Consider the following 14,172-nt stretch of genomic DNA (forward strand, 5'->3'; position numbering starts at 1 on the left):
CTGATTTCTTATTCACTGGCCATCTACCTTACACTGTAACTACTGTAGCTCTACCTCTTTTGCTCGTTTTTGTTTTAGATTACCATTATTTGCATGAATTAGAGATTAACTCCGCTCCGCCAGGTCTATTAAAACACACTATAATAAGCTCATTTTATTTGCATTTATTTAAACAAATATCAAAGCTTAGAATACTTACAGCAGTAGTCTTCATATGACTTTTTTATGGAAAAATCATTGTGCTTGCGATTTGTATTCTAATGGATAGTGTTGAAATACAGATAAAAAGCTGAAACTACAAGGAATATAGTCAGTATAATTCGATCAAAAATGTGCCTCCGTGGCGAGTCGAAAGAAGTTCAAAGTAAATAGATCCTTATTTTCCCATTTTTGGCGCAAATTCGAGTGGAAAGATTGCTCTAACCACACGTTTTCATTCCTACATTACGTTCTGCATCAAATAAGATGATTTTCATGTTTATACTCCAACGATGGCGAGTTTTGCAGATCGAAACCGAGAGCAAAATATGCACCACAACTAACTGGCATTTCACTAGGAACTTTTCAGCCCCATATTTTCTTTGCATTTTTTAGGAAAAAAATGATATTCTATAAATATACGTAAATTCGACCTGAAGTTGTCGTTTTTATATGAAACAAAGAAGGATGTGAATCAGTGATTTCAACCTACAAGGACATACTGAAACGGAGAAGAGTAAAACACGAGGTTTTTAAGAAAGGACCCGATAATGGGAAGGGATTGCGTAGCGATAAGCCTAATAGGCCTAAACACACTAAATTGCAGGTCTTCTTTATTCTATATAATATCTTTCAGGCTGCCCCTTTGTGATATAATTCCTTTTCATCTAAACTCCAAACAATGATTTTATTCAACGATAAATCACTGTTTGGTATATATTACTTTTTGAATATTTCAGGGCAATTTATCCGACGGCTACTAGTAGCTTATGAATATATCACAGACAAACGTAACAAAGACAAATTAAGACAAACATTTAATGCAGTGACAAGAAATTATTACAAACCTTTCTCTCTCCAAATCTCTCTCTCCCTCATATGAGAAACAAATATGTTCAAGTACGTAAACCTGGGCCGATAGTCATCAGGGCCCATAGAAAATAGAACGCTTCATACCGCGGAAAACTTAAACTATGAGACGTGTGGTCTTACAGTTCTTGTAACTACCGGTATGTCAGAAACTATACGTAAATACAAAGCATATGGAGATGCCTAACTCAAACCATTTAAGAATAATGGTCTTTATCACGTGTTTGACGTCATGGAAATGAAATAACGCCATTTCATAACTTTTAACTTTGGTATTACGCTAGTAGACTGGTTTTCCTATAAACAAAAAAAAACGAATTATTATGCAACAAATCACTTGTAATTTATTGTTTTAATCACATCGTTCGTAAAGGCACTCCTGTTCTTAACAGGATTTATCCACGGCGCAAAGCGCCGGGGATGAAAATCCCCGAGACGGTAACGTCCGTATATAGTTATTCGTCTTTGTTGTTTGCATATACTGAGGCAATTTTTTCGATGTTTTCCGGTTCCGGTTTATGTACACACCGCAGACTGGTTGTCTGCATGAACATCCGGGCACCCCGAACCAGTCACAGAAATTCGTGAACCGCGCCAACATGATTTTTTTTACTTCTTTTTCGTAATGAAAACTGCACATGCAACTAAAAAACACTTTAAAAAGAAGTGTAAAGGCCGTCAAGATTCTGCGTGGAGTGCAAACAAAAAAAAAATCCAAAGCCAGTGCGAGAACGCGGAGAATGACGTTATGTCACGGCTTCCCGTAAATTTTGCAAAATATGATATTCGCTGTAAGAGGTATGATGACACTAATTGTAAACTTCAGATAGAGCGAATTTTCACTTTCTCACTTTGTTTTGAGTGTTGAATATTTCTTTGTAAGTGGATGTATAAAAGATAAATCCCCATGCTAGGCGGTGCCTTAATTCATATTAGTTTAGAAAAAAAATTCAACACCGTTTGCTGCCACAATGTTTTATCAATTGAAAATTCGGGTATTGTTCAAAGCGACACAACTAACTCTTTCGACGGTGAAATTAATTGATTAGCAGGCATATAAGATAAACCCTACTAAATGCTGACCATAAATATTTTTATACAAACCATACTTTGACAACCTACCAGCTTTCATAAGTCAAATGTTACGGCAGACAAAGGAAATATTGTGTTAGCTTAATTAGCCAAAATAACTGATCTTTTGATACATTTAATTCATTGAAAATTGTAGAATTATTCAGCGTGACGAACAACGTAACGTTTTTTTATATACCCATTAAAATCCGGGTAATGTTCTCTTTTTATTAATTCCCGTGTATCTAATGCAAAATCAATATTTGATTTTATGATTATTTCAATTTTTGAAAATTATTGATACTGTGCAAGGTTCGATAACTCTTCAGTCATGCCCGTGTTCCAGAATTCAACAATTGACGCCTTTATATCTCTTCTCTGAATTTCCCGAACAATGCTTTTGTCTGAGCGGGAGAGGGCGGCCACAACTAGCTTAGGAAGAACACCAACTACAACAATAAAGATCACGTGCATCACTTCTGATATGTCTGCATTAGGTCCTTTGACGTAATTGGAGGATATATTGAGAGTCAAAATAACAAAGAAAATCAACATGGAGGACTTGAAACACAGGACTAATACCTGCTGGTGAACTGGTCGATGTTTCTGAACTAAAGTGTTAAACAATTGCTTTGGTATCCCGAAAATATTATTCCTTTCTCTAATCATTACCGGTAGTTCATTTTCACTCAAAGTTTGTAAGGTGTTTTGAGAAACGTCCAACAATTTCCCATTTATTCGAATAGATTCGAAACTGTCGGCCTTCAAGTTAGAAATAACCACATTTCCATCGTTTGCCGAGATTTTTGCACCATCAGAAAGATTTCTGGAAATATCAACAGCTGTTGATAATAGATCCGTGTAGCCGTCTCCAAAGTCTCTGAAGAGCTTGACAAAGTAGTACAAAAGTATGACGAAGAAAAATAAATATCCAAAAGAAACAGATGGATATATCACGATTGCAACAAAGCAATATGTTACTACTTTAGAAATAAAACTGAAATTTGCGAGAAAAGCTAGTGCATCAACATAGCTGTAGACTATGAGTACAGCTGATACGAAACTTGCTCCTATAAAGGCGGTCACACGATATTTAAAGATTGCAGACAGGCACCGATTCTGTCCTCTAAGATGACGCAAGGATTTAAGTCCCCCGCCAACAAGGATGGCAACAAAATTGCAAAAAGGCACAGCATTAAACACCAAACAACAACAAATCTCGATCAAGCAAAAGAGTGCATAAACTGGCAAAAACAAACAAATGATTATTATCTTAAACCATATCGGTTTGCCAGACAAGACAAATGAAAATCTGTCTGTCTGAATATGCCATACCTTTCTCCAGAAAACAGACCCAAACAGCATATAAAATCTGCATCTCATTAACGTAGACCCTTTAGTGTAACCTGGTAACAAGTCATGCGGTTTTACATCAATCAATGCCATTCCGATAATTTCATCCGTCGCGAAGAAAAGTGGTGATTTAATCATCAAATTTGAAGACGGCAAACCGTCATTTACAATTTGTTTCAGGCTTCGTGGAAGAAAAATAAATACAAGACCCATTACGTAATATATAATGATAACTCCTATTGGACCGCCAAGCAAGGGAACAAAGACATTAGTCCCATGTTTGTTATCTGCTAAGACAGATAGAATTCCCATGGGAACGCCTGCTTCAACAAGTTCTTTTACAGTGATTAAATTGTCTTGTTTCCATATGCCTATTCCATTGGAGTACATAACAAGTTCCAAATAGACAAAGGTTGGAAATAATACCACGAGGAAAAAGCGTCTGATCCTAGAAGCTGTGACTGGGAACTTTTCAAGACCTAAAGTTTTGAAACTCAAAAGGTCGCACAAAATGAGTGGAGAAGTTCCATCAGCAAATAGCCAACACTCATTTAATATTGCCTTTGAGGTGTCCAAGTTATCTCGATCCTCGCACAATATGTGTTCGTCTTTTGATAACCAAGCCCCGAAATTGAAAAACATTATTGGGAAATACAAAAGAATCAAGAGGCCTAATATATATGGTAATATTCTTGTTTCTTTCCAGGTATTAAATCGTCCTTCACTTGTTCCATTCTCTGGACAATTTACTTCAAACTTGTAAGATGTGTAATTCAGCGTCACAGAACAACATTCGTAATATACAAATCGAATAGGGTATATGAAATATTTTGCTGCCCAATAAGAAATTGTACCGTGGTAGTTTTGTCTTGTCAAAAGGTAGCAAAAGAAATTCTCTGGATATTTATAGTAGGCATTATTTTCTTCTACACTGACAAGTGATTTCAGTGCTGTTGTAACAGCTTTTGATGTCTGATATTCTCCAAACTTTATATCACATGATGCTGATGTGTTTATGGTATCAATGCAAACAAAATCAATATTTATCGTTTGTGCGTCTAGAAGTCCGAAAGATAGAGTCCCGTAGTCGAGGTTCCAGGAAAGAAAAGGAAATGGTCCAGATGTTGTGTTGTATGTCCAAAACCAACTCAGTGGTTTAAAAACGTTTGTTGTGCTTGATGTGTTGTACCTAATTTTATTACAAAATGATAGGTGGAATCCAATGAAATTTGGGTCTCTTAATAACAACTGCGCATGAAAGTAAGTTTTACTTTGATTGCTGATCTGAAGCTCACAAGTAGGCACGGAAGCCAAACTACGTTTATTTCTCGTTAAGGTTTCTGCTCGTGCATGTGGTTTAAAGGATTTACGACTATAAAATTTATCATTGTCATCCGATAGCCCTAGTAAAGTTGTGACATTTGTTATCAAAGGAGGTCCTGTCTTTATCAGTCTTCTTTCACGCAGTAAATAGTGCTTATTTTTAAATGTTGGGTGCACTGTACCGTGTTTATTTTCAAGCTGTTTCTGGTTTTCCAGAGGTTCTGGCGCTGATTTGCTTCTTTTTATCTGACGCCCTTTCTGTCTTGTCAAATTAAATTCTTCAAATTGTTTATACTTGTTAGGGCTGCTCGTGTTCATTTTGTTATACTTCTGCGTTTCTGCTCTCATCAGCCCCATAGCTTCGGAAGCTTCACTGACCTCTGACCGTTGTGACTGGAACCGACTGAATGTATCATTTGTCTTTCTAGACATTTCATCGTGAGTCTCTATGATCTCTTTGTGCGCCAGTGAGATTGCAATACTGCAGCATACCATCACCCAAAGTGCAAAGTCAGACAGTGCCACCATGTCGCTCAACAATTCTGAGAAAAAAAGTTATGTGTTAAATTAGTTGTATTCAAATGAGCACCAGATCAGATCAACCAGCAGTTTTGTTGTTGTTGTTGTTGATTTTTGGGGTTTTTTTCAAAACATTTTGTCTATGAAGCAAACTTCTATTCTAGTGCTGTTTTCTCTAGTATTTTTACTGTACTTTGATACTATTTAATTCAGGACACAGTGTTAGCTACGCCATTTAGTGTCGGTTAATACAATGCCAATATATGAAACTTAAGGTAATATGCGCCACCTAACAATTTTCAACGGACTGTTATGAAATTTTACCAAATTAAAGTTGACGATATTTTCGATTGACTGGTATTTTTTTCCAGTTTTCTGTTTTTCTCCATTTTGCAGGTGTATATCTTCAAACCATTAACGTCATTTTTCAGCAGAGCGCAAAATGACGTACTTGACAGGTTTTTTAAGTAGCGTTTTTTATATACAACAAAAATACGGCAAAAATTCTTTATTTTCAAGTTTGTATTAAAATCATCTCTCCAATGATATATAATTTGTCAAGTTTATTTCGACGTCACATCGGAGGCAAACGATTTATGAACGCAAAACACGCAAAACTGACGTCGAGCTTCACCCAAAATTTTGCGTAAAGACGCCATATTTAAGAAACTGCCAGATAGTTTTTTGAATAAATTTGAACAAGCGTGCAAAATTTCAATCGTTATCGATTCCGTAAAAGAAAAATGGGGGTCACCGTTTTAGATTTCGCTCTATTTACCGCGGCGCTTCCCCTACCCCCCCCCCCCCCCCCCCCCCCCCAGTTAAAATAACGACGTTTTTATATTTATTTTTTAAATTTCCATCAATTTAAATTCAGTTTCGGTTTCTGTTGGTGGATATAATGAAATAATATCACAATAATAATAAAATCAAGACGCTATTTCATGATATTCTTCAAACAGATGAATGTTTTCGAGAAAATGTTCTATATGAGACAAAGAGACAGATTTTATTATAGACAACAAACAAATTTGCCTAATACCCAAGTCACACATACGGCGCGGCGCGGGTAGCTACGTCTAGCCACGGATAGAAACGCAGTAATCCGTATCTATCCGTACCTGAGTCGTACCTCAAAGTAGTAATCCGTATCAATCCGTACCAACACTTGGTCAAAACGTATTCAAGACCTATCCCAAACTTGCAAGTTTCTCTAACTTTTGAACATGCATAAAAGTTTGAGCGATCCATAGCCATTTGAGCGTGACTTTAGTCCAACTTGGTTGAAACTTATTCATTCGTAGTTAAACGTACTAAAACGTAGTCATCCGTACTTAAACGTACCTTGCCGTATTGATCCGTAGCTGAACGTAGTTATCCGAGGCTTTAAGCGGAGTCCAACGTAGTTCACCGCCAGCGGCGTACCTGGGCATACGCCTGTGCGTACAATCAAATTCGGCACCGTGAAAATGAAAAGGCTCAAAATGCTAAAAATGCAATAAAATGTAAAGCCTTAGGAGGTAAGGTGGCTATTTAAAGTTCTTCATTTGAACAATATAATCTTTAAGTTAATGAGATTATCAAATTCATTTTTGAAATACTGTAAATCACGTTATATCCGCATGATATTTATTTCGCGAATTCCCGCACCCTGAATTATTTCGCGGCTTTATGAATTCGCGACGGGAGGGTCAGAAATTTAAATTCACGAAGTTTCTTATCTTATATTAGTGAAATTCCAATTCTGGAAGTCGTGATTACATTAATGTCCATTCTTCCGTATCGTATCGGATTTATGCACGCCAAAGACTCGTTAAATACATGGTCCGTAATGGTTATTTCGTATTAGTAATCGGTTACTGTGTTCACACAAATTGCTTTTGTTCGACTTAAATTGATTGAAAAGAGCTTTTTAATCCTTTATTCAATTTACGGGCGATTATTCTTGTTACAGTCCTTACACAAATAATTGTAACGTACAAGTATATAATACAATGGTGTGATAAATTGTCCACTAATCCCTATTATCTGCTTGTTTGACAAAGTGCATCACGGAGATGCATGTAAATCCAACCTCTACACATTAGCGTTAATTCTGTCTTTAAGCTGTATATTCTACATGAAATGTAGTTTCGAGGATTTTTATTATACTTATTGATAATATATTGAAATAAATTTAAGTACATTTAATAAACATCGTGTACAGGCGGCTAGTATTCATTGCTGAACTTGACCGTATTTCGGACATTTTTTTCGAATATGTCTGTATGTTATGGAAGGAAACTTATGCGGATTTATGAATTCGCGATGCACCCGATTCGCGAAAAATAGCGGAAATTAAAACATCGCGAATAATACCGGATTTACTGTATGAGATTGATTTGTATTTTTTAATAATCATGAATACAGTAGAAAAAAAAACACGTAAAAGGTAAGTTTAAATTTCATGGAATCATATAGCACAGCAAACACAGCCACAGACACAGACCGCCAAATAGAAACACTCATGCACACACGCAAACACCAGTACACAAGCTGACAGCGAGGACAAAACGGATGGATATGTGTATATTGGGCATCCCTTGGTCAAAAATATGTCTGCAAAGTGTATTTTCTGTTTAAATGACCGCCATTTTTGTTACAGCGATACATTTCGCTCACTTAATCCTTACAGCATACCATCATACGTCCTTCCCCCTGGTTATATTGATTTGTCATGTTTGCAATTAAATCTATCAATCTATATCCAAGTCTAGATACGGAAATACCATATAGCAATTTACGCAGTTTGAATTTGCGTTTGCAAATACAGTAACTAGAAAAAAGTTACGTTTCGCACGAGAAAACTTAAAATATTTGCAATGTGTGGGTAGATACATGTCAAAATTCGGATGCAGAAGTCATGCATTAAATTAAACATTGACAAAGATTTCAAAAACGATAACAAAAAAAAACAACAAAAAACTAATACATCCTTAATGTGTGCATTAACGTTCCATTCATTGCCTAAGAAGTATGCAGTCTTTACATTGTAGGGGATATTAAATAATAAATAATGATAATAACAGCTTTTCACACGGTTCGAATATGCGATTTGTTCACATGTATATTTGGGATTAGGTTAGAGTTTAGATGCAGTTATAGTACGGAATCCTGTTTCCGCCATCAACTTTTCGACTACACGAACGGGCAAAATGCACTTCCGCCGAGGAAGTTCTAACTTTTGCCTGTTTCCTAGCTACCGGCTTGTGCACACAAGTCACGTGCAGTATTATTTTCTATAACGGTTCCTTTTGTCCCTATCATGCGTTCGACAGAATACCAAAGGAAGATAAAAATACACTGACATGGGAATATCCGGACCCGGCATGGATCATACCTGGTAACTATCAGTTCCGTGAACATAAATTTAAAACGAAGTCTTAGATGTACACCAAAATATCAAGTAATAGAATCTCTTAAAGATTGACTACAAACATTTAGTTTAGAATTATAACATTTGATTTGTGTATCAAAGGATTATATTCACTTTTCTGCTAATGTTTTAGCATTTCGACAAATATTATTAATGTTCTCAAATTTAAAAAAAAAAGTTTGTTTAAGAATTGAAGCTGTAACTACAAATAAGAAATCAGCGTAAGCCCGCTGAATACGACTTTTGGCTAGAACGCACTTTACCGATACGCATTTCATGTTTCAATAAAAGGATTGTTTGTATTTCTATGTCGTATAGGAGAGCATTTTCTCGAAATCATTCATTTATTTCAAGAATTTCATGAAATAATATCTTTGTTTTATCATTATTGGAATTTGATATCATATATCCACAAATATAAACAGAAACTGAATTTAAATTAATGGAAGTTTACGAAATAAGTATTATACGTCGTTATTTTAACTGGGGGTAGGGGAAGCGCAACGGTAAATAGAACGAAATCTAAGTCGGTGACCCCCATTTTTCTTTTACGGAATCGATAACGATTGAAATTTTTCACGCTTGTTCAAATTTATTCAATAAACTATCTGGCAGTTTCTTAAATACGGCGTCCTTACGCAAAATTTTGGGTGAAGCTCGACGTCAGTTTTGCGTCATAAATCGTTTGCCTCCGATGTGACGTCGAAATAAACTTGACAAATTATATATCATTGGAGAGATGATTTTAATACAAACTTGAAAATAAAGAATTTTTGCCGTATTTTTGTTGTATATAAAAACGCTACTTAAAAAAACCTGTCAAGTACGTCATTTTGCGCTCTGCTGAAAAATGACGTTAGTGGTCATGTTTGAAGATTTACAGCTGCAAAATGGAGAATAACAAAAAACTGGGAAAAATACCAGTCAATCGAAAATATCGTCAACTTTAATTTGGTAAAATTTCATAACAGTCCGTTGAAAATTGTTATGTGGCGCATATTACCTTAAGTTGTTGTGTTCTTGTCCGCAAACTGTTGCACGTAGACAAAGTGGCCTTTCCTTGTCATATGTGTTGAAACAATTCATTAAATGCAGTTTTTAACAATCAATTATTTTTATGAACTTTTATTGTCACATTAAGTGCCTATTTTCTTCCGGGATAAAATAATAAATGAGAAAGATATTCAAAATTTACGGACACAGTTTCTCATAAAATTTCAGTTCGCAAACATTAATCCACCTATTGGACGTTCGCACGCATTGGATGTATAATATAATGACTAAAGATTAGATTTAAGTTTAACCTAAGTTTGGTAGTTTTGATTCAATGCACGTATACGTTAAATGTGGAAGATATATGCATTTTTGGTGGCAGTTTAGCAATTAACAATTAACTTTTTGGAACATATACATTCAATGTGATCTTCCACCAGTCTAATTTCAAGCAATAATAAGTTATGAGACCACGGAACTTTAAAAGTTTTTAGAAAAATAAAGTTGTAATAGAGACAAAGGTATGTAACGAATGCCAACAACTGTTTAAAGGATGCATTCATCCGCTGATATATTCGGTTCTTTATTTAGTTTATACTAATTTGTTTTAGCTCGATTGTAATAAAAGCTTCAAGCTTATTTGAAGCACTCTCGAGTCCGCTTCCTGGAAAAACCAGTACTGGTGTCATATGAGAAGTCATGGTCGTGACCCCAGTGGGGCTCGAACCCACGGCCCCTGGATTGAGCGGCCGACACCTTATCCACTAGACCACCGCTCCCTTTTATTTGAATAAACATTTAGCAATGAAAATTTGGCATTTATTGTTTCGTATATTGCAACTGACAATTACCTTCGACAGTCAATATTATACAGTTATTGACATATGTTGAGGTCAATATGTGTTTTTACGGACCTGTAAAAATGATACTGACCGAGGACGCAGTCCGAGGTCAATATCATATTTTACAGGTCCGTAAAAACACATATTGATCTCAACATAATTCTATAATTGTTATATTATATGCCCTACTCGAATGCATTCATTTGACTGGCCCATATTTCATACATATAAGAAAAAGTCATATCACAAGAGTCATTATCACTTTTGCAGGTCAATATCGCTTCTTTCAGACCCGCGCGTGCACTCATTTCGACCAATCAAATGAGCGCATTTGAGAAGGGTATATAATATTTAACATTAACCAATTTGTAGAATAGCATTTATATTAACAATTTGGCATTCAGCATTTGGCCATTAACATGGCGCACCGCCCTTTCATACATTTGTCTTTATAGAGACTTTACTTATCGAAGGCAGGTGCGCCATGCTAATTGCCAAATCTTTAAATGCCAAATATTTTAAGTTAAAACCAAAATATTTGTATGTAATTAATGGTTAATGCCAAATATCAAATGTTATATGTCGTATACGTACTTGGTGCTAAATGCCAAATTCTAAGGGTCAAGGATTCGTGTCATTAATTGTGTACAAATACATTTACTGCAAGTAGAAGTATTTGCCTTCGTCATTCATTATGTAGTCAGATGAGAATATCTATTAGATATTTGGTTCAAAATGATATACTAGGTTTGACAAATATGCAAGACATAATCAATTTACTTATTTTGAAATGACAAAACACTTAAAATAGACAATTCCTTGCAAATATAAAATAACTCGAAATTTTGACTTTGTATATCGACTTACTAGTTATCGTACGGACTTAAATGTATAGATATTAGTCAAGATCACGTACCATTGATATTCCTTGGGTAGCAACAGAGGGTAAAAATATAACCAGGTAGGAATCGCACTGAAAACATATGTCACTATTTTTACTGCATGTTTCCCACCCGGTTCAGTCCGAAATATGCCATATAAAGGCCCTTGCTACTGTTTGACACCAAGATCTGGAGTTGCCCTTGATGAGGTGAGTTCATACAAAGTGGCCAGGTAATATTCAAACTTAGAATATTTCATTGTCCTGCCCATATCTATAAGGTTAGTACGGTCAGTACATAGGCTCGTACTATAAGTGGACATATAGGTTTATGCCATACTCCGTTTTGATTCTAGTCCTTAAAAGCCAGGTCCAACAAGTACCATATAATTATGAAGTGTGGGTAGATGCATCCACTTTACATCTTACTGTCTCAGAGACAATAAAAATGACTTCAAAGTTTAGGGTTTGGGGGAAAGTACGTAGCCAACTTATTCATTCATATTTTTTACCTGTGACGGACGGACGGACGTTCAAATTAAGCGGTTAAAGGGCAAGATACAAAATTGAAACTTCGGGTAACTAAATCGAAGTTTCGAGTTTTGTATTTCGAAATTTCTATTTAATAAATAAATTTCACCCGACACTAATGCTCTTCCATAAGTATTTTATCCGGTGCTTGATTAAATATTTTTAGAATACATGTAGTACATTTTTATCTGTTTCTAAGTCAATTGAAAAATAATTCTCAGAATAGTTTTCGTTTCTCATGTAGCAAAAGAAATTTATTATTTACTAAAATTTCAATATTTACGAGATAGGCCTACGGCAGGGACGTAGTAAAAACACCAACGTACGTAATTTAAAAACATTATTTTGAAAAGCGGATGAAAATACAAAAGAAAATGAAATGTGAGGAATGAAAATCAAACTTACCTTCAGAGTCTGATCTAAGTGTCGTTAATAGTCCCTTATTCAAATGTAACGAACTTTTGAAATGACTTCCTTTTTTGAAATCTTGAGATGTCGATCTCAAATGAAATGATATATAAACATCAAACTATTTGAAGGACAAAGACGCGGAGAAATATTGCTTTCACTTCCTCGCACATTTTAGACGGAAAATATATTTTTCTTAAAGGCCTAGATCTTGAATGTTCATGATAGACCCATTTGACCACATTTTTTTTTGTAAAAGTTGTATATAAATATAAAAGTAAGATCACATTCACACTTTCACCAAACTTGACTTGTGACATCCTTGTAGGATCCTCTCCCAGTTTTGTTCAAATGGCTTTCCTTGACTGAAATTAGGGGCCACAAAAATAAAAAAAAATAAAAATTTAAATGATGTCTTATCTCGAACCACTTGATGGATCATCACTTAACATGGTCTGTGACTTCCTTGTAAGGTCCGCTCTCAAATTATTTAAATAAGCCGTGCCATTAGAAAACCAACATAGTGGCTTTGCGACCAGCATGGATCCAGACCAGCCTGCGCATCCGCGCAGTCTGGTCAGGATCCATGCTGTTCGCTAACAGTTTCTCTAATTGCAGTAGGCTTTGAAAGCGAACAGCATGGATCCTGACCAAACTGCGCCACTATGTTGGTTTTCTCATGGCACGGCTCAAAAGGTTCTACTTAACAGATCTTAGGGGTCGCCAGAGCTGCAAATAGAAAAAAAAAAACGTTTATTTATACTTTTCGTCTTAAACTTCCTCGTCACAAGACTTGGTCTATAGAATCTTTGTAAAGTCTTCTTCCAATTTTTGCAAATGGTTCCGCTTGACTTAGAAAACAATTTATTTATTTATTTGGATTTTACGGCGCACCAGCACAGTATAGGTTATATGGCGCCAAACAGGACTACAAATTTTGGTTTCACATCTCATTTACATCGAAAAAAACAACACATTATCTGAATCTTCCTCTTGCACCGCTTGAAAGATCATCATCAAACTTGGTCTGTAGCATTTGTGTGAGGACTACTCTTATTTTTTCTTAATAATTCAGCTTAATTGATTGTAGTGGCTATCAGAGATAAAAGTAACGAAATTTTTCCGATGAAGACTTGAAGGATAAGTACCAAACTTGGTCTGTACCATCCTAGTACAGTCATTTCAGTTTTGTTCAAATGGTTCCACTTGACTGATTTTAGAGGCTGCCAGAGCTTAAAATAGAATAAACCCATCAAATGATTATCCTCAAACTTGCTATGTAGAATCCTAGTAAGGTAATCTCTCAGTCGTGTTTATTTTTTTCCGGGGCTGCCACAGTAAAGAATAGAGAACATTTTATATAAATTTAGTATATTGCTTGTTGGATGTTCATCAGTCTGGATCAGAGACAAAGTCTAAAGGTCACAGTGATCTTCATATGAGTGAGTTAGGCCCATTTGGGCCTATTGCTTTCTGTTAAGCCATTAATGTTTGCGGGGCTCATTTGTCTTTTCAATAATATGAGTCTCCAAAATATCACAGGGTACGAGTGAAGTATGTATTCTGCTGACGAGCAAGGAATTATTTTGTCGACCAACAAAGGTGAGAAACTATGTATTATTTTGTTGATAAGCAATGCATGTATTATGTTGACGAGCTAAGTTTGTATTCTGTTGACGAACTACGTATGTATTCTGTCAATGAACTATGTATTCTTTTGAAGAACTAAGTATATATTATGTTGACGAACAAGGTATGAATCCTGTTGA

At 35.5% G+C, this 14,172-nt stretch overlaps 1 protein-coding gene across 1 annotated transcript; it reads right to left on the reverse strand.

The window, feature by feature from the left end:
* Nucleotides 1–1,003: 1,003 nt before the first annotated feature.
* Nucleotides 1,004–12,552, reverse strand: LOC123548868 (uncharacterized). The gene is made up of 2 exons (XM_045336479.2): nt 12,401–12,552; nt 1,004–5,357 (listed from the first exon to the last, which is right to left on the reverse strand). The coding sequence occupies exon 2, from the start codon at nt 5,341–5,343 to the stop codon at nt 2,434–2,436; it is 2,910 nt and encodes a 969-aa protein (XP_045192414.2). The 5' UTR covers nt 5,344–5,357; nt 12,401–12,552; the 3' UTR covers nt 1,004–2,433.
* Nucleotides 12,553–14,172: the final 1,620 nt, after the last annotated feature.

Source organism: Mercenaria mercenaria, chromosome 6 (assembly GCF_021730395.1).
Source record: "Mercenaria mercenaria strain notata chromosome 6, MADL_Memer_1, whole genome shotgun sequence".
In the NCBI taxonomy this organism is placed as follows: Eukaryota; Metazoa; Mollusca; class Bivalvia; order Venerida; family Veneridae; genus Mercenaria; species Mercenaria mercenaria.